Source organism: Alexandromys fortis, unplaced genomic scaffold (assembly GCF_014885135.2).
Source record: "Alexandromys fortis isolate MF-2015 unplaced genomic scaffold, M_Fortis_MF-2015_v1.1 scaffold_25, whole genome shotgun sequence".
NCBI lineage: Eukaryota > Metazoa > Chordata > Mammalia > Rodentia > Cricetidae > Alexandromys > Alexandromys fortis.
The window spans coordinates 14,036,349-14,058,403 of NW_026067904.1; the positions used below are offsets into that span (position 1 = coordinate 14,036,349).

The 22,055-nt window shown below is 41.6% G+C and overlaps 1 protein-coding gene across 1 annotated transcript in view; it reads left to right on the top strand.

Moving 5' to 3' along the window:
- Positions 1 to 17,752, top strand: part of LOC126497087 (meprin A subunit beta-like) — a 29,440-nt gene extending 11,688 nt beyond the window's left edge. Inside the window, 10 exon segments of the mRNA XM_050134917.1 lie at positions 3,104 to 3,221; positions 4,559 to 4,737; positions 5,640 to 5,858; positions 6,629 to 6,781; positions 8,036 to 8,251; positions 9,541 to 9,984; positions 11,562 to 11,741; positions 12,494 to 12,620; positions 16,734 to 16,917; positions 17,637 to 17,752. Coding sequence (XP_049990874.1) covers positions 3,104 to 3,221; positions 4,559 to 4,737; positions 5,640 to 5,858; positions 6,629 to 6,781; positions 8,036 to 8,251; positions 9,541 to 9,984; positions 11,562 to 11,741; positions 12,494 to 12,620; positions 16,734 to 16,917; positions 17,637 to 17,651 — 1,835 coding nt within the window. The 3' untranslated portion in view covers positions 17,652 to 17,752.
- Positions 17,753 to 22,055: the final 4,303 nt, after the last annotated feature.

The window sequence follows — 22,055 nt, forward strand, 5'->3', positions numbered from 1 at the left end:
CTGGCTCAACTGAAAAGAGCTCAGTTTCTCTGTGAACTGGAGAAGCAGATGAATATGAGTCTGAAAAACACCCTTTGGGGGAAATATGAAGAATAATGTCTCCTTAAGAATCAATCATTTCTAGAGATGCTGCTGTGCATTTTGATGACCTCAGCGATGACACAGGTGGAGCTGTTGTCAGTGACAGAGCTGAAGGAGATAAGATAGCAACATGGACTACTGAATGTGAAAGCAGGTACACAAGGAAAAGGTCAGGACTTTCTCCAAAGATAGTGATTGGTTATCAGTCCCAGGCAGACTCAGCTACTAGGAGTGGCTCCACTACTAAAAATAGGTTTGTTGTTTAAGAAGACACCTGAGTGTTCTCACAGGAATGTATCACACAGTCGAGATTGGGAGCTGAAACAAAGCCTCATTCAAGCAAAGTGAACTGCATTGAAGGCTGCTTCCACATAAATGTTGCTAAGATATAAGAGAAGTCTCATTCACCTTTGTCTTGTACTTCTGTGTTCATGTCTCCCCCCACACACACACTCACCAATTTTTGCTAGTGTATCCACTATCCCAATCAAAGCATTGCAGTATACGCCACCCCAGAATCTGCCCGCAGATGTGACCCACCCTGTAACAGCTGGTTAGAATTACCATAATACACACATTTGCCTTGCCACAGTATTTGAAAAGAACTTGCATTTCTGTTACCATAGCAGGAAAAGATCTGCTTCTGCTCCACTCCGTGCAGGAGCGTGTCTTGCAGTTTTCCAGCAACCTCGTGTCCTTCCACAGCATGCTCCTTGCTGGCCTCTTGCTGATGGCTGCTAAGTTCAATTTATTTGCTTCCCTCCTTGATAACATTATTGATTCTGATTTCAGTTTTTCATTTGTTTTGCTTTTGTTTTTTTTTTCTTCTTCATGTAACATTGGTAAAGAATCCAGAAATATGACAGAAAGGTGGAATAAACATTAAATTCGCACATTCTTTGGTAATGTTTTTTTTTTGTAACTACAAAGCTTTGCTACAAATTTATGCATTTCCCTCAAAGCAGTAATCGATGTCTGTCTGTGTGATCCCTAAACATCATTGTAGACTATAAAATGTAACACCATAATTACATTCCTAATAGAATTAGTATGTCAGCTTTTGAATGTTTATACTGAACTTTAACACTTTGTATTACTTGGGTTATTTTGCTCTGGTTACAAATGGCTCAAGTAGAAAAACAGTCCCATCCATATTAAGACAGTGCACAAAAGTGTAGGTAAAATGTGTACAGTTACTTGATTTTAGATAACTAGAATTCTCCTTTATTTCTCCACATGTGTAGAAGGAATCTGTACTTTGTATTGCAAGGCAGTCTCTTGTGTCTTCATAGTGTCTTCTCCATACACAGCTGAAGTTTGGAGCACTAGGTCATTATTTACTTGGTTATAATTTTTAATAAATTAGATAGGTAGTATCACATATATGATTAAACTGATGTGGCTGTCTCTGTAAAAAGTTAAGGCGTAGTTTTTCAGTCTTAGGTTAAACAATGTCCTTTGAACATGTTAAAATTCATGAGAATTGGGATTTTGGTGCATCACCATTTGATAGAAACAGTGGTTATAAATTTGTTGACTTTGAGATGTTTTAATTAAAGAGCAGAAAACTAGCACAAGGAGAGTATAGGGGAACAGGTGCTAGGAATCTTAGCGTCATTACCTGAATAAAAAAGAATAAACAAGTATTAAGAACTATTTATATTGGTCAACTGTTGCAGTATGGTTTTCCGTAAACTTGAAATCTTGATCTATTCTTTCCTTGTATCATTTCAAAGCAAACTTGAAGGTATTTTGTCTGTGATACACAATTGTATCCTATGGAATGAGGTGTGACTATTATAGACCAAACGGTAAGCTGAACTATGGGAGCAGAATGGAAATCACTAGTTGAGAGAAAAATGTCTTTACATGGTTATTATTATGGATTCATCCTTTTCACACTGATTAACTTGTAAAGATCCTTTAAACTAAACAAAGAAACAAGGCTGAAGCTCACTTGGTAGAGAGAGTGTCTGGCACGCAGTCCTTGCGCATCACACTCATCAGGGCTCTCCACAAACACCTGGCTCTAAGTGAGGGACCAAGAAGAAGGTACTGAGTGCGGGGATGACCAAGGATGCAGCTCAGCCTAGGGAAGGAACAACTGTTCAGAAAACGTGATAGGTTAAGAAGTCAGCATGGAGTCGGGTACTAGTAGTGCATACCTTTAGTTCCCGAATTTGGGAGGCAGAGGCAGGCAGAGCTCTCTGAGTTCCAGGCCAGATTGGTCTACAGAGTGAGTTCTAGAATAGGCTCCAAGACTACACAGAGAAAACCCTATCTCAAAAAAGAAAAGAACAAAAAGAAAAAGAAAAAAAAGAATTCAGCATAGATTCTCCAATTCAAGTAAATAAATTTTTTTATATAATCGCAATTATGCTGTTCTAGGTTCTTCTGGTTCTTTAAGTTAATGTATTGCATTTTTCTTGTTGTATTTTTAAATGACTTTGTGTATGTGCCACAGTGCACATTTGGACTCAGAGGAACCTTGTCACATGTAGGTCTCAGGAACTACTCCAATGCCGGGTGGTAGTGGCACACACGTTTAATCCCAGCACTCTGGAGGCAGAGGCAGGCAGATCTCTGTGAGTTCAAGACCAGCCTGGTCTACAAGAGCTAGTTCCAGGATAGGCTCCAAAGCTACAGAGAAACCCTGTCTGAAAAAGCAAAAAAAAAAAAAAAAAGGAACTACGCCAATGTTTGCTGAGATCCTGGGATTTTTAGAAACTTCCTTCATTCTTTGGATGGCAAGGATTGCTGACATGAGCCAGGTCAAACATTCTACAAATGACCCACACTTAGCCAAGGCCTGTGGTAGTAAAGACACATGGTCAATGGACATCTTACCCTACTCGAGGTCTCTGCAGTTTGTGATGCTTTCACACATGTTCTGCTTGGTTCTCAGAAGGATGAAGGTCTCCTCTAGAGCTTTACTATCCAGCCCCATTTCCATCTGGCTCTAAGACAAGGATGTGGTAACCTTATTTTAAGAATCTCAGTGCACACTTTTGTCTTCCATCAGATATGAACGCTAAAGGAGTTATCCTCAAAGCCTTCGAGCGCTACCGCCTTAAAACATGCATCGACTTCAAGCCCTGGTCTGGAGAAGCTAACTACATATCAGTGTTCAAGGGCAGTGGGTAAGTTTAAGGGTTACCTGGTAAGGTTCCGAGGTGGCTATTGTTCTCCAAGAAACAATAGACACCACAGTAATCATTCAAGGTCTGGACCTTCAGGTGGGGCCACAACTTCCTTTACTATCTGGGCGGAGCATGACCTTTAGACCTGGTTTCTCTGGCCATAGAATAAAGTTTTTTACAATATTAGAGGGCCTGCCTGGTATGTGTCCATCCCTGGGTATGGGCCACTGTACTATGAAAAATAACGAGTAGGAAGGAATAAGGAGGAAGGGGGAGAAAGGAAAAAAAACGAAAAGGAAAGAAGGAAGGAACGAGCAGTCAACCTGGTACTGGAGAGATGGCTCAGTTGCTGAAATACTTGCTGCAAAGCAAAAACACCTGCTGAGTTCAGATCCCCAGCACCATTTGAAAAAAACCTAGATGAGACCACTTTTCATTCAGGGGGATAGGAGCAGATTCATTGATGTCACTGGCCAGCCGGCCTAGTCAAATTGCTGACCGTCAGGTTCTGTGAGAGACCCTGTCTCAGAATATAAGGTGGAGGGTAACTGAGGAAGACACGCTTCTAGCCTCCTCACGCATACACACCTGTATAAACATGTATACACAGATGCACATACAACAAAATACGTGAGAAAATTGAAAATGGTTTCTTACAGACAACCAGACTACCAAAGTCAGCAAATAGTAAGTGTGAATGGATGTCATTTATCCTATAGCCCTGTGCGCTTCATCTCATTGACAACGGAATATTCTTTATTCTCCCTGCTAGTAAAATGTACTGTACATAGTGTGGGAGTTCATTTTAGCTGAGTAAGTCTTGTCTTGAAAGGTGGCAGTATCATGGATCTGAACACAGTGATTCTGAGTGATTGTTGTCCCTATAAAACTCCTATCTGTTCATTGATGAGATAACTCAGTGGTTAAGACCCTAGATGCTCCTGTAGGAAAATACACTCTGTTCCCAGCATCCGTGTTAGCTGGCTCACAAACATCTGTGATTCCAGTTCCAGGGGCTCAGCTCCCTCTTATGACTTCCGGGGTATCCAACCACATATTTAGATCTAGACAGACACTCACAGAGATAAACAATGAAATTAGGAAACAAAACAACTCGTGGTGAAGGGCATAGCAATGCCCATTTAGAAAGGCTTGCGATTCCCAGGATGAGCACGGCCGACTTCTCACTTTGTTTATGCTGAGAGCAGTTCCGTGTCCACACTCAGCAAGAGGACATACGCAGTTAAACAAGTGGGCTAGGGGGGTGAGGCCTCTGTCTTGTGACCTTGTGTTCCTCGTGCAGACAGCCTGTCCCTGATCTGCACACTCTCCATCAGGTGCTGGTCTTATGTGGGAAACTGGCATGTTGGGAAGCAGGAGCTGTCCATCGGGGAAAACTGTGACAGAATAGCAACAGTTCAACACGAGTTCCTCCATGCCCTGGGATTCTTGCATGAGCAGTCTCGTTCTGACCGAGATGACTATGTCACTATAGTTTGGGACAGGATTCTATCAGGTATGTTTCTCTTATATACTTTGTCATAGGTCAACTTTCTGAGGGTGTTTGCATCAGGACCAGTCTGGCAATGGGTGTCTATGCTTTGATACCAGATATACTTGACTGAGTCTATAAATTCATGTGATATCATAATGCAATCAGTTGTCCAATAGAAGGATGCTAAGCAGCCTGGTGTCTTCTCTAAATACACTCAGGGAAATCTTTTAAAATGATTGTCTTTGGATCTCATGATGGCTCATAAAATAACATTTTAAATTTACCATTATAATTGTATACATTTATGGGAACAAGATGACATTTTGCTATGTGAATATTAATAAAATAGCACATTCATTGCTTCATTTAAAATAAACTCAGTCAGCATGCTTGTCACCTCTTCAATCATTTTTGGGGGATAAGATACTTTGTTGCTAAGACACTAACTTATACAGTTTTATAATGTATAATGCACTATATGCATGTACAAGAATCCTTAACCTTTGAGTCCTCGATGATGTCCATCTTTTCTAACAACTCTTGGCCCATGTTATCAACACAGGATCCCATTTTAGCATACTTCCTAAAGTCCTGCTTTTACCCTGTGAGCACATTAAACCATGAGCATTGCTAGCCGGTGACTCTGAATGTCTCCACAGTTTTGCAGAACCTTTCTTTCCATCCCCAGTCGTTTGAACCTTAGACTTGGGGCTGGACTGGAAGTGTCAAGTTGTTAATTTGACTGTTGCTATCACAGTTGTGCATAATACCGAGTCCAAAGACGGGGTGTCTGGAACACGTGACACTCAGGAGATAATGTGCACAAAGTTTGCTCTATTATGTTTTCTATTTCTCGGTTTAGAGTGTTTAGTAAGAGCAACTTCATTTTATGAACAAAAAATAATTTATTAAAATATATCCAGGCAGAGAATACAATTTCGACATATTCAGTGACAGTGAGACAGATTCTCTAAATGTACCCTATGACTACACCTCGGTCATGCACTACGGGAAGACAGCTTTCCAGAACGGAACAGAGCCCACCATTGTCACAAAGATCTCGGAATTTGAAGATGTGATTGGCCAACAAATGGACTTCAGTGACTATGACGTGTTGAAGCTGAACCGGCTGTACAACTGCTGTAAGTGATGGGCACCTTGAAATGACCCCTCCTTCACCGGGCAGAGAACCCTGATTGCTTTTTGGGCTGACAAGGGAGGGGGACTTGATTGGGGGAGGGGGAGGGAAAGGGGAGGCGGCGGTGGGGAAGAGACAGAAATCTTTAATAAATAAATCAAAAAAAAAGAAAAGAAATGACCCCCTCCTTGCTGGATAAGGGATGTTCTGGACACCTTTGGGGTCTCTGAGATCATAAAAGTTTGGTTAAAAAAAAATATCAGAATATCACCCAGGTCCCCATCTACTAGCCCTTTTCAGCTCTTGTCTTCTTACTAAGTTTGCCTTGAGATTTACTAACGCAGGGGGAGACCTTGCACAATCAGCCCCATGCTGACTGTCGAAAGGTTTGCTAATTCCAGTGCAGACCGATTCTATATTCAAGCCTCTTTTAAGCCATAATGAAATGTGCAGTTGTCCTGTACGTGAGACAAAATAACCTTTGCTGTGGCATTAAGGTTTGACTAGCAGGAGGAATATTGACTCGGTTTTCCACAAGTAGACGAGAAGAAAGGGTTGGTGTGGACTGGGAATTCATGCACACAAACTAAGTTCGTTTTGGGCTTCTGCAGGCAGAGAAGTGGAGAAGTGTCTTTCAGTCAGAAGGTTGCACAGTCAACCAGATGCTCCCTTTTCATTGACGTTCCTCATAGTTCTGTGACCAGCTCAGGTTTGACTGCTTACATCACTGTGTTGAACAAATGCTCACATCGGTTTGCTTGTTTGCTTTTGTAGCTTCTTCGCTGAGTTTTATGGACTCCTGCGATTTTGAGTTGGAAAATATCTGTGGCATGATCCAAAGTTCAGGGGACAATGCTGACTGGCAAAGGGTTTCACGGGCCCCCGGGGGCCCAGAGAACGATCACTCCAATATGGGCCAATGCATAGGTAACAGATTTCAGGATCAGTGCCTCCAGCCTTCTTCTTCAGTCTGAAAGATGCGTGATTCATCTCTCATGTCTATCAGAATTATTACTGACTTTAAGATAATCTATCTTTATTATTCCAAATATGCATATGTGGTCACGGGCATGCATATTTGATTGTATGTGTGAGGTCGGGAGTACACACATGTGATTGCAGGTGCCCTATAAAGCATGTGTGCTTAGATACCAGAGGTGTTAGAATCTCTGGAGTTACAAGCAGTTGTGAGCTGCCTAACATGGGTACTGGGAATGGAACTCTGGTCCATTGCAAGAACATTAGATGCATTTAACCACTGAGCAATTTCTCCATCTCCTCTATCAGAATTATTATTGGTAGCCTGTTCAGTTTCTCCGAAGGAGTGAGACTTGTGCACGGTAATGAGATGCTGTTTCTCTGCCTTACTCACTCAGAATGGCTTCCGTTCTACATCTCACAGCTTGCTTCTGTGAGGTCTCACACAGTACCTATGCGGAGCAGACCGCAATGCACCTCCTGCATGCACTTTTATTCCAGGGGCTGTGTGGTCTCCTCTCACACGTCACAGAATGTAGGAGAGGAATGAGCACCGCTGGGCTGTGAGTCACTCCACAGAGAATCCTAGCTGGATGTAATTGTGTGTCCTGGGTACCAAAATACCTACAATGACGACAAGAAGCTCCAGTCTAGGTGTTTCCAAATTCTTCCTGTTTTTGCAAGCTGTAGCAAGAGAAAGGGTGTCTAACTATGTCTCATTTGCAAACTCCCTGCTTATAGAACTGCATCATAATGCCCAGCACGATGTCATGTTCCGTTTGTTTCCTCTTGCTATACCTTAGTACCTGAGACTGGGTGCTTCATTTTAAAATATCACTTTCTTATGGTTATGAACACGGGATAGTTTAAGAGCAGGGTACCTGGTGTCTGCTTGTCAGCTGTAGAGGGACACTCTGCTGCATCCCAGGGCAAGGGTCACCACATGGTCACACAGAACATTCTGCTGGCTCACGTCTCTTCTGAAAAAGTCACAACTGCTCACATTCATGACTTTGTGTAATTCTTTCACCTCCAAAGATCCCACTTCCAAATGCCCTCAACATAGAAGTCTGAAAGTTATTTCCCATGCGTGAACTCTGGGGCAACCCAGGCTATAGCATCCATGCGTGGTGGGAGCTCAGCAGACACTAAAGAAAGCCCAGAGCTCTGCTGTCTTCCATTGTGCTTCTGTGCCCGCAACAGATTCCGGCTTCTTCATGCATTTCGACACCAGCTCTGCAAATGTGGGGGACACAGCAATGCTGGAGAGCAGAATGCTGTACCCCAAGAGAGGGTTTCAGTGCTTGGAATTTTACCTGTACAACAGTGGAAGTGAAAACAACCAAGTGAAAATCTACACCCGGGAGTACACTGCAGGCCACCCAGACGGGGTTTTAACCCTACAGAGAGAAATACAAGGTACAGTATCCACAGTCTCACAGTTTGGATGCAGGTGAGACCTCTTCAATTAGTGTGGCTACTTGCGGCAGAGCAGGGGGTAAAAACACCGACTTTCAATAGAACCTGTCTGCCTTATGTGTAAGGAAGATAAAATAAGGGTCCTTACTTGGAAAACAAAGCTGGTCTTGGGAACTGTGCATAGTAATAAAAATACACTGTGAACTCTGGGTGACATGGGGAGTAAAGAAAAAATTAAGGATTATGTGTTAATATGTATGTTATCGCAAACATTAAAGTATTGACATATATATCTGTTATTGTCCATATTTGGGATGCATATTTGCCCAATGAACATCCTGTGGGCCTACAAATAAAAGACAAGCACACAAGACTTTTCAGAACCTATTTATGAGTCCTTCTGGGCCTTATGAGTAAGAAGGACCATACTGAAGCCAAACCTTCAAATGTAGATGGAAGGTTTTGCTCAGTCTGTAATCTATCCATGGGCAGTATCACTTTCTGTAATCTGATGTTTACAGTTTATTTCCAGGCAGTTTCAATTGTCATTCAGTGCTGATATAGTCAAGCTTCCCTCCAGCATGAACTGACAGTTTGCATGACTTTCTGTCCTGTTGTCACGGGGGCTCCTGAAGTGTTTCTGCACGCCGTTTCTCACTGGAGTAGGGGTAGATGGTAGTTTGACTTTCTCTTCCCAGCTTCCCTCTTACCAGAGGTATCCTATGACTGGAAGAGAGACTCACCTCTCATTTCCAGCTTAAATGAGCTGAAAATCTCCCTATCCAGTGAGCTAGATGTGCAAGACAGGAAGGAAGTGCATGGCAGCAAAGGGGTTGCCACTGTCGGGTAAGCACTTGTAATGGACGGGACGTGGCTTCCTGGGCTTGTAGATTCCTGTTTAACTCTGCTTAAATACCAATGAAATTTAAGTATTCCAGTTTTGTTATACATACATAAAGAAATTTTTATGAGAGTACCATAAATCACAGATGTTAATATTGCTCGGTTATTAACTAAGACAGAATAGCAGGTAACTGGTAAGCAGAATGGAGCTTTCTGAGAAAGAGTGAGCTATCCGAGAGCAGGTATGTAAACATTCAATACCCAGTGGACAGTCCAGCCACAGCAATGCCCTGGGATAAAGAATTGAGAAGCCATTCACCAAATCCATAAGTATCTTTGGCTCACCAACTATTATTTCCCTTTGAAGTATAGAATTCTAATACTGACCATGTCCGGAAGGAAGTCATAATCCTTCATCACTTTTGAAACAGTGACTCTTTCTGCAGAAATACCCATTGGGAGCTGGCAACTTTACTATGTAACATTGCAAGTGACTGAGAAATTCCGAGTGGTATTTGAAGGACTCAGAGGCTCTGGATCATCATCGGGTGGTCTGTCTATTGATGACATCAATCTCTCAGAAACCAGCTGTCCTCACCATATCTGGCATATACCGAATTTCGCACAACTTCTTGACAGCCAGAATACAGATGTGTACAGTCCTCCATATTATTCTCCTAAAGGCTATGCTTATCAGGCTTACCTGGATCTGAACTCCTCGAATAGAGTAGGGATTTATTTCTACCTGATCTCTGGTGCCAATGACGATCAATTACAGTGGCCATGTCCCTGGCAACAAGCCACAATGACACTCTTGGATCAAAATCCTGACATCCGACGCCGTATGTCAAACGAGCTGAGTATAACTACAGACCCAACGATGAACGATGGTTTGTAGCTTCTTATTTTCCTCATGGCTAGGGACTTGATCATTGTTCAAGGGGAGATGGTCATTTGGGAATGAGAGATTGCATCGTTTGTTAGTTATGGAAGTTCAGCCTCGAAGTAAAGATTTTCAGCTTCAGGGAAAGGATTCAATTGTGGAAGATAGTCCCCAGGCCGAGGCTGTTAGGAATGTTAGCAAAAACACTGGGAGTTAATCATCCCTGCATTCTAGGTATTGGCTAAAGAGTGTTGGCTTTAGAGGCTGGCATGTTTGGGTCAATTTTTTTTTTCATTAGTCATGTGATCCCAAAGAAACCCCTTCCTGAAGTCCCAGGGTTCTTGGCTGTTAAACCAAGGCAGGAACAATAGCCCCATAGATTTGTTAGGAGAATTAGGAGAGGTCAATATGACAGTGAGTTTCATTCGCCCATGCTGCCTTGGTCACACTGCTGGCACTGTGGGACACAATCAGCTCTTGAGAAGAGGGTTTTCAGTCAGAATGGAGCTGCTGGGACACTGGTGTCAACAGGATGGAAGTGGGTGGTGACATCTTGTTATCGCACCGAAGAGGGTTGTCATCGATGGTGGCTACATTCCAAGTCTCAAAAAGAGTCATCACCTAGGGAGCCATGATCACACTTGGAATTTCACCAGTCTTTTGTCCCTGCAAACTGACTAGAGGGAAACATAGAATTATGCAAACCAAATATCATCAAAGGAATTTTATAAATCGCAAGTATGGATCAAAATGACACTGACTACAGGGAAACATAGGATTATGGGAAAGCGAATATCATCAAAGGAATTTTATAAATCGCAAGGATGGATCAAAATGACATAGGAAATAGTGACTGAATCTGATAGAAAAAAAAATAACAGAAACTGGAAGGTTTAAACATGCAGAATATTTCATTCCTTCCAACACGTCCCTCCGGATGGCACTAGATACCATTAAGTTCAGTTTATGAGATAAATTGTTCTTTGTTCGTATAGGAAACTCTCAGCCACTCACTGCCTTAACTCAGTTTAAAGGATCAATTGCAGCTCAGAAGGCTGCTGAGTCTTGATCCCACCACACAGAAGGGTTTTTGTAACAGACACCATACATAGGGGTGATTTCCCCACCTGGTAGCTTTCAACTCATTGTCTAGGAGCAGTAGTTCTCAATCTGTGGGTCCCAACCTTTTGTGGGGAGCCAAACGCCCCTTCACAAGGGTTGCCTAAGACCATCAGAAAACAGAGATACTTACATCATAATTCAAACTGTAGCAAAATTACAGTTATGAAGTAACAGTGAAAATAACTTTAGGGTTAACATAAGGAACTGTCTTAAAGGGTCGCAGCATTAGGGGGCTTGAGAACCACTGGTTTAGGGTTTGGTTCTCACTCATGAGCAATCTCATTTCCTGAGGTGCAATGTGAATGAAAGTTGCAGTGAAGTGCCTAGGGCTACATCATAGGTCAATGGCATCAATCAATTCTCCTCAACTTCATCCTAGTTGTGTCTCACAGCCTGGGCTTTCCTACCACTGAAAATTATGATGATGCTAAACACAGCCTATTAACATAAATTTTTTTTTAGGTAATGGAGACTATTTTTGGGACAGGCCTTCCAAGATGGGAAATAAGGCTTACTTCCCTAATGGAACTCAGTATTACAGAAACAAAGGCTATGGAACCAGTGCCTTAATAACCTAAGAGAGGCTGAAGAGCAGGGAGTTCATCAAGGGAGATGATGTTTACATCCTGCTGACTGTTGAAGGTATAGAAGCAGCAGTAGTTTGATGGGAGCTTGTTCCTCATTGTAGCCATTGGTTGTCCGCTGTGTTCTTCTGGGTTTTGTTTTTAGATTTGTTATAGGATGTGGGAGGAACTGGACACAGATGGGAACTTTTTTGTATGAATGATTAGAAATATGAAAATAGCTTAATTTGAAACATCAAAGGTTATAGAGTTAAACATTTATTTACTATTTTATGGAGTAACAGTTGAAATCTTTAGGCTGGAAATGTATTATCTTATTTCGTCACACAGGAAACACAACACCCTGAGCAGGAGTTGGCCTTCAGAGCCCCAACTGACAGCCAAGCATGGCGGTTGTCACCCAGCTCCCCAACTTGGTGTGTGTGTGTGTGTGTGTGTGTGTACCAGTGGCTGCTTTAAACACTACCACCCACCATGTTTTTTGAGACAGTCTCTCACTTCTACCTGGTAGGTTGGCTGACTGGTCTCTAACCCCATTATCCACCTGTCTCCCTGGCTCTCCACTGCTGAGATTATAACGATGCATGACCTCATATGGCTTTTTCTTAAACATGGGGTCTGGAGAGTGACATCAAGTCTGCCACCAAAAGCCACTTTGCCTGTTTCTCATTTGACTGCACACAAATGCTGCTGGATCATGCACCAACATCACATACTTTTGTCACAAGCCTGAACTCTGAGTATTATCTGGTGTCAACAACAAATAACACAAAAGTTGATTTCCACCATGTTCTCTCCTTCCCTCTGCAGATATATCTCACCTCAACTCTAAGTCGACCATCCCAGACCCCTCCTCGACCATCCACAATTCCTGCTCAGAGGTTGAGTGTCAGAATGGCGGAATCTGCACTGTCCATGACGATAGAGCCGAGTGCAGGTGAGGGCTCACTTGGGAGGTTCACTGTCTCACTCTCTCACTAGATACGTTCTTGTCCTGCTGGAATTGATGCTGACAATGCACAAGGATGGCACTGAGAAAATGTCTTAGTTAGGGATTCTATTGCTGTGATGAAACACCATAAGAAAAGCAGGTTGGGGAGTTAACGATTTATTTGGCTTATACTTTTATACTGTAGTCCCTCATTTAAGGAAGTTAGTGTAGGAACTCCAACAGGATGACCCCAGTTAAGACTCCTAGCAGTAGTGAAGAGGGTGTAAATAATGAAGTCTTAGCTGGGGTCATCCTTGTGGATTTCCCTAGCACCAGGTTTCTCCTTACCCCATAGTGACTCTTTCTATCAAGATATCTCTTTCGTTGCTCCCTCTCTCTGTCCCTCCCCCAATGCAGTTACCTGGAGTCTTCATGTTCCCACCCTCCATTCCCTCCCTTTTACTCCCCTTCCCAGTTTATCCAGGAGATCTTAACTATTTCCCGTTGCTGGGGCCCTCTATGTGTGTTCTTCTTAGGGTCCTCTTTTTTTTCCTAGCTTCTCTGAGGTTGTGTATTGAGCCTGGTTATCCTATGTTTTACTTCTAATACCCACTTATGAATGAGTACAAGCCATGTTTGTCTTTCTAGATCAGAGTTACCTCACTCTGGATTTTTTTTTCTAGTTCCATCCTTTTCCTTGCAAGTATCAAGATGTCATTGTTTTTTTTACCACTGATTAATACTCCATTGTATAAATGTACCACATTTTCTTTATCCTCTCTTCAGTTGAGAGGCATTTAGGTTGATTCCAGGTTCTGGCTATTATGAATAATGCTGCTATGAACATAGTTGAACAAATGTCTTTGTGGTATGATTGTGCATCCTTTGGGTATATGCCCAGGAGTGGTATTGTTAGGCCCTAAGGTAGATTAATTCCCAATTTTCTGAGAAACTACCATATTGATTTCCAAAGTGGCTGTACAAGTTTGCACTCCCACCAGCAGTGGAGGAGTGTTCCCTTACTCCATATCTTCTCCAGCATAAATTGTCATCAGTGTTTGTTATCTTAGTCATTCCGACAGGTGTAAGATGGTATCCTAGAGTTGTTGTTGTTTGTTTGGTTGGTTGGTTTTTTTTTTTTTTTTTTTTTTTTTTTTTTTTTTTTTTTTTTTTGCATTGCCCTAATGGGAATGATGTTGAGCAATTCTTTAAATGTCTTTTGGCCATTTGAGTTTTTTTTTTTTTCTGTAGAGAATTCTCTGTTTAGATCTGTACCCATTTTAATTGGATTATTTGATATTTTGATGTCTAGTTTCTTTAGTTCTTTATGTATTTTGGAAATCAGCCCTCTGTCAGATGTAGGGTTGGTGAAGATCTTTTTCCACTCTGTAGGCTATTGTTTTGTCTTATTTATCATGTCCTTTCTCTTACAGAAGCTTCTCAGTTCAGGAGGTTCTATTTATTAATTGTTGCTCTTAGTGTCTGTGCTACTGATGTTATATTTAGGAAGTGGTCTCCTGTACCCATGCATCCAAGGCTACTTCCCACTTTCTCTTCTATCAGGGTCAGTGTAACTAGATTTATGCTGAGGTCAAGTCCAAATGTGGACTTGAGTTTTGTGAATGTCCAGGATAGAGATGGATCTACTTTCATTCTTCTACATATCAACATTCAGTTATGACAGCACCATTTGTTGAAGCTGCTCTTTTTTTTCTATTGTGCAATTGTGGCTTCTTTGTCAAAAGTTTGTTCATAAGTGTGTGGATTAATAACAAGATCTTTGATTCAATCCCATTGATCCATGTGTCTGCCTTTATGCCAATACTAAGCTATTTTTATTACTATAGCTCTATAGTAGAATTTAAAGTAAGGAATGGTGATGGGTGGTATCTCCAGAAGTCCCTTTATTGTACAGGATTGTTTTTCTGTTTTTCCATATGAAGTTGAATATTGTTAATTTCGATGACTGTAACTGTGCTGGGATTTTGATTGGGATTTCATTGAATCTGTAGATTGCTTTTGGTAATATTGGCATTTTTATTGTGTTGATCCTACCTACCCAAGAGCATGGGAGACTTTTCCATTTTCTGACATTTCTTCAATTTCTTTCATTAAAGACTTTAAGTTCTTGTAATACAGGTTTTTCACTTGTTTGGTTAGGGTTATCCCAAGATATTTTATATTATTTGTGGCTATTGTAAAGGGTTATGTTTCTCTGATTTCTTTCTCAACCTGTTTTTTATTTGTATATAAGAAGGTTACTAATATTTTGAGTTAAGCTTGTGTCCTGCCACATTACTTGTAAAAACCGAACACTGTATCTATCCCGGTGGGGCCTCCAACTGTAAAAACCTGAAAGTTCCAAGAGCTCTTTGCTCTACCATATGGTTTGTGCCTCTACTACATGTACTACGGTACTAGGCCTGTAGCTCCTGTACCACTAAGGGACCAGTTGTGCAAGTGCCTTGGGAATGGAGCCTGGACAGTCGTTTCTGTACAGACGTTTCTGTACAGTACGTTTCTGTACAGACAGACACAGAGTCAGAGAGATGCGAACACAAGTTATCCTTGATACAAGACGGCCAAATGCCAAGTTTATTATGCTCAGAGAAAGCTAATATAGGGATCCTTAGCCACGCCCAGTTCTCAGGATTTTTCAGCTGCAGGCCTCGAGTTCAGATCTCGTGCTCAGAGCAGCTGCAGGCAAGGTCTAGTGCTCAGAGCTCATGCTCAGTTCACCTGCAAGCCAGGTCTCGTGCAGGCATAGGTGTTTTGCTCACTTGAGTAGGCAAAGAATCTGAAGTAGGCAAAGAAAATCAAGGGGGCAGGAATCTGCAGCTTCCAACAATTACTGAAGGTGTTTATCAGCTATAGGAGTTCTCTGGTAGAGTTTCTGGGGTCACATATGTATACTACCATATCATTTGCAAATAGTGAGAGTTTGACTTCTTCCTTACCAATTTGTATCCCCTTGATCTCCTTTTGTTGTCTTAATGCTCTAGCTAGAACCTCCAATCCTATACTGAATAGATAAGGGGAGAGCGGCCAGTCTTCTGTCCTGATTTCAGTGGAAACACTTTGTTTCATTCCATTTAGTTTGATGCTGGCTGTTGGCTTGTTGTATATTGCCTTTATTAAGTTTAGGTATGTTCCTTGTATCCCTGATTTCTCCAAGACCTTTATCAAGAAAGGGCATTGGATTTTGTTAAGGTTTTTCAGCACCTAATAAAATGACTATGTTTTTTTGTTTCTCTTAGTTTATTTATATGGCAGATTACATTGACTGATTTTTGTATGTTGAATCATCCCTGAATTTCTGGGATTAAGTCTACTTGATCATGGTGGATTTATTTTTGTGTGTTCAGGGATTTGGTTTGCCAGTATTTTATTGAGTATTTTGACTGCAGTCGAATATTATGGAGGCATTTTCTTAATTGAGGTTCCCTCCTCTCAAATGACATCAAGCTGACACAGAACTGTCCAGAACAGTTACTCTTTTGAACTTGATTTGGGTCTCTGGCAGCCACTATAACAATTATTTGTGAGGACATAGTGCACTAGAGTCTAACTGATGGAATTACATATATTATTATAGTACACAATATATTACATATATTATTGTATTACATGTCTTATTATATTGTGTGTTATTATATTACATATCTTATTATACTACATGTCTTATTATATTACATATCTTGTTATATTACATGTCTTATTATATTACATATCTTATTATATTACATATCTTATTATAATACTCCATGTCTTAATGCTCACAGCAGTCCTGTCCCTCGACTCTGCAGGTTCTCAGGTCCCCATTTTCTAGATGAGCACGCTAAAGTGCTGAGTCCTTAGCCAAGGTGTGGCACCCACAGCAGTGGATCAGATCCCTCAGGAGGCTTTCTCCCTGCTCTCCCGGCTCCTAACTCGGTATCAGATTAGTTATCATCCTCTCCTGGTGCTCTCTTCATTGGTTCAGGTCGTCTAGGGTCAAATAGTTACCTACGTCAGTGACTATCTGTGTTCAAATATGCAAGGGCCCTTTAACTCTGAAGATGTTCACAGTTAAATGTCACCCATACGATACCGTAAATGTCACCACATCTCTTCGTGTAGGTGTCCTGCAGGAGAAGACTGGTGGTACATGGGAAGACTGTGTGAGAAGAGAGGGTCCACCCAAGACACCGTTGTCATTGCTGTTTCTTCCACTGTCGCCGTGTTTGTCGTGATGCTGATCATCACTCTCGTCAGTGTCTACTGCACCCGGAGGAAATACCGCAAGAAGATGAGTTCAGATAGCGTAAGTTGAGTGTAATGGCTATTATTCAAACCCTCTGGAGGGAACCCATGTAGAAGAGCTTGGCATGTTTACAATCTTCTTCATTTTTCACCTTGTGCGTCTTATAAAGTTGGCTGACAGGAGACTATTTGAACTCCCATTAACACCACTGTGAATCAGAGTCTGAATCAGATCTTCAGAGCCTTCTTGGAGGGGCCTCATTATTCTCTAGGAGTTATTTCAGGTTGTTTATGATTTATCAAGGGTGAACCACACAACTGACCCACACAGATGACTTTCCCTGTAAGTCTCTACCTCCCTAACAAGGGGGACATGGCTTATCAGTGTCTTTGTTCTGAGGGTCTTCAGATGGCTGGACTCAGGAAGTTGGTGGATGTGTGTTCGGGGAAGTGTCTCTCTTAATACAGGTTTCCAGTGACATCTGCCTTCTTCTGGAGATACTGTCTCCAGGGCAATATTTTTTCTTGTGAAGGGTTTTAAGTTTGCCTCAGATGAAACTTCTAGATGACCCTCACCATGTTTTCCATCTGAGACACTCAAGCCACACAGGCCAGAACCTCTTCCCAGGGTCAGAGCAAGCACTGCATGTCAGCCAGGAGGGGAGCCAGGAGACTGCCATGGGGGCTTCATTTGAAAACCTGACTCTTGCATTGTGACCCACAGAAGAGGCAGCTTTTATATTTAGGAATTGTGTCATCGATTGTATTTTCTCCTTTCAGCAACATGCTTTTTGAATATTAACTCAACCAGACAGCCAGCAAGTGAGATGAAAAGGATTCTTCATCATGGAAGAATTTTTCACCCAAGCCGTGTGACCTTCACAGCATTCCAAACCAACCATCTCTGTAAATAGCTGAACAGAGAATAAATCACTATTTTCAGGAAACGTCAAACTGGTGATCTCTCTCCCTCCCTGCCTGTCTCAGCAGTTCAGCCCTCCCTAGGTGCATAACTCCGGCAGTGAAAGGAAGAAAACAGAGACAGCTTTCCAAATTATTGTTCCTTCTACTCAGGGACGAAGTATTGCATCTCGCAGCAATCACCAAGGGTCACTAGAGAAGACGTACCCTGGGCTAGCATCTCGGCTGTTTCAGTGCTATCCTGTCCCAAAGCAGGGAAGGACACTGGGAGGCCTTTCTGGGCTTCCCTCACGTGCTCTTCCAAACTGGCTCCTTCCTTCTTTTCTCCTGTGGTCTTGGATACTTGATCCTGCCTTAAAGTAAAACTGAAATCATCAGGAAAACTTTTAACTCAAAATCTGGGATAAAGGACCCTCATGAGCTTTTATATTTTTAAGCATTTTCTAAGGACTGTTAAACATGAAACTCATGGGAGAAAAAACAGCTCCATAATTGTGAGCCAAATTTGAAACAAGCATTAATTAAATACTGGACAGGATGATGGACTCTGGCCAGGTCCATCTCTGGGTTCCCAGGAAATGGCTACAAGTCACATTTTGCAGAGACTTAAAAAGGTAACAAATTGCAGAGTCCTGGTATTTTCCTTCAGGTCCAGTCAAGGACAAGCATATAGCCTGATGTACTTCCTGTTTGTATACTTCCTGCCTACATCCAATCAGGGGCAAGTGTAAATCCTAACATATTTCCTGCCTATGTAGCTCTGGCTGCCCTGGGGCAAAACACATTTGTTTAGGGAGTGAAAATACAAGGCTTGTTCTCTCATGTTAACAATAGCCTCCAGCATTTCAGGAAGTATCCATCCTTGGGCAAGGGGCTCACAAGTTACTGTTGTGATAATCTTTTTGTACACTGAGTAAAGACGTGTCTCTGTCCTTCCTCACCTGCCTAAGGCACATTCTGATTGGTTTAATAAAGCTGAATGGCCAATAGTTTGGCAGGAGAGAATAGGTGGAACTTCTGAGCAGAGATAGGAACTCTGGGAAAGAGTCTAATGCAGGAGATTCGTCAGCCAGATGTGGAGGAAGTCTGAGGTATGGTACTGAGGAGAGGTAATGATCCATATAGCAGAACACTAATATAAACAAATTGATTTAAGTTTTAAAAACTAGTTGGGAACAAGCTTAAGATAATGCCAAGCTTTCATAATCAATAGAAAATCTCTGTGTCATTATTTAGGAGCTGGTGTTCCAAAGAAAGTCTGACTATAGGTTACAGGCGTTTTTGTTTCATGGATCTCTTAGGCATGGTGATCAGAACTTAAGATACAACTTATGGTTCTCACCAGACCCAGAAGAACTTTTATTTATGTGTGTTCCCTGATCAATATTGGCATCTAGAGGAACTCACAGTGAGATCATTTTAAATTGGGTTTATATTTATTAGAAGGACAGGGCCTGAGAGGGCTCAGTGGTTGAGCACTTATTTTGCCAGCCGACTAGAGTCAGGTTCCCAGTGTATAATTCAACTCTAGAAGATATGATGCCCTCTTCTGGCCTTTGTGGGTACCTACACACATGTAGAACAAACACAAAAATAACACATACACAAATTTAAAAAAAAGAATGAAGAATAAGAATAAATTCTGGTACTTGGGATGATGCCCCACACCTTTTTTTATTTTTATTTTTGATTTTTTTGAGGCAACATTTCTCTGTAGTTTTGAAGCCTATCCTGGAACTAGCTCTGTAGACCAGGCTAGCCTCGAACTCATAGAGCCTCTGCCTCCCGAGTGCCAGGATTAAAGGCGTGTACCACCACTGTCCGGCTATATTTTTTTTTGTCACACCTTTAATCTCAGCACTTGGAAGACAGAGATAGTTGGATGTCTGAGTATGAGGCCAGCCTGGTTTACAGAGTGAGAGCCTGTATCTAAAAACTAAACAAACAAAAAGAATGCATTCTCCTGAGGTGTGCTTTCCCAATATAAATGTGAGGGCCCTAGCTGAAGCCTCAGCACACCACACACACACACACACACACACACACACACACACACACACACACAATCACAATCTCATTGTGAGATATATTTAGTGGACCATCATACATTTGTCAAAATACCAATGTTAGTTTAGATTTCTTTTTGCAAACTTTGATGATTTAATGGATGGAAACTGGTTTCCTGCTGTGCTTCTTCAAGCAGCCTGTTGGGGTATGCTGTCTTGTAGATGGACCTGAAGAACTAGCCTTGGAGAAATGTAGTACAATGGGGAGTTACAGCTGAAGAGCCTTTACAAGTAAATGAACATATCTTTTTAAAGTTAAATGGCCAATTTTATAAAGGTAAATTGCAATTAGAATCTGAAACTACAGCGTCAAATTTTATCCTCTATCCAATAAACTCCATGTACATTTTCTCTTTTCTTGCCTCTCCTCCTCCCCTCTCCTCTCCTCCTTTCCCCTCTTTCCTCCCTTCCTCTTTTCCCCTTTCCTTTCCTCCCATCCCCTCCCTCCCTCACAGAAATCTGCCTACCTCTGCCTCCCAAGCATTGGGATTAAAGGCATATGCCACCATACTCAACTCCACGTATATTTTAAATGGGTTTCAACTGTGTATGGCTTGGTCACACACTACATCACTCATTTAGAAAACCCTGGTTAGGCAGTGCCCAAAATCCTGAAATACTTCATTATACAATATCAGAACAGCAGAGAGTGTCACTGCTGATAAGAAACGTGTCAGTAAATTTGATATGGATTGTACCCCCACCAGCCATACATGAGTGAATCAGTTTCCCTGAGTCCTTGCCCTCTTTTGTTTGTTGTTGTTGTTGTTATCATCATCAATACTTTGTATTATTTAAGACAGTCTCACTATATAATCTGAGATGGCCTCTAATCTGTAATCCTCCCGCCTTCATCTCCCAAGTGCTGGAATTAGATGCAGGTCCCACCATGCTTTGCTTACCGACTTCAATTTTATAATCGTTTTAGATTCAGAAAATATTAAGTGGATGATACAGAGAGCTTTCATCTACCTTCCCCAGATTCACATGGTCTTTCCCGCCATCAATAGACTGAATCAGAGGGGTCTTTCATGAGCATCAAAGACAAATTACAATGTTACTAGCATTAGAAGCCCGGTCCTTTCACTGTGTTCACATTTGTTTTTACATAACCTCTGGGCTTTGAGAAATGCATGGTGTGTGTATGTAACATGAGGGTCCTGTTTGTTGTTGGGGTTTTGTCCCACCCAGTACCCCACAGCTGTTTAGCCCCCAAAGAAAATCACACAGAGATCTCTAAAGGTTATAAAGCTGATTGGCCCATTTGCTCAGGTTTCTTATTAGCTCTTATGACTTATATTAACTCATTATTCTGATCTATTTTAGCCATATGGCTCTGTACCTATTTCAGCTGGCAGGTCACATTCTGTTTCCTCAGTGGTCTGCTCAGGACTGGGAGGAATCAACTTTCTCCTTCCCAGAATTCTCCTGTTTTCATTGTATCATTTCTACTTCCTGTCTGGTTTTCCCACCTATACTTCCTGCCTGGCCAATACGTGTTTATTTAAAACATAATTGACAAAATACAGACAATTCTCCCACACCACTTCCCCCTCTTTTTAAAAAAGAAAAAAAAGAAGAGAAAATAAAAAGAAAAATATTCATAGTCCATTTTTTGGGAATGTGGGCATAATATTCCAGGCTACTTTCAGCTGGTTGGGGGTGCTGATAATCTTATGGGCCCCAAAGAAAATTGAGAGTTATTATCAAGTTCTGTAAGTCTTGGTCATCTCAGGGAACAGTCTTGAACCTGTTCTGGATGAAGAACTCAGACATCTGGGCCATCTATTCCTGCTGGAGATTTCTCAGGTGGTCTTCCTTGATCAAAGCTGATTTTTCTTAACTCCGAATAAATCCACAGCCTCTCGTTTTCTGTGTTTCTTCTTCAAAGTAATATACCTTCAATTTTGAAGTCAAGATATTTTCAAAATACCTATCTTAGATTAATTCTGCAGCATTTATAAGCAAATATCTTTTAGCAGCTGTTGCTCCTTCCTCAGCATTCAAACAATTCAAAAAGAGCATAATAGCATACAGTATCAAGATTCTCTGTATATTTTCTATCTTTATGTGGCTTTATTTTAACCTCTATTTCTTTTATTTTTACTTTTACTTTTTGAGACAGGTTCTCTGTATATCTTTGTTCTGGAATAACTCTGTAGACCAGGCTGTCCTTGAACTCACAGAGATCCATCTGTCTCTGCCTCCCAGG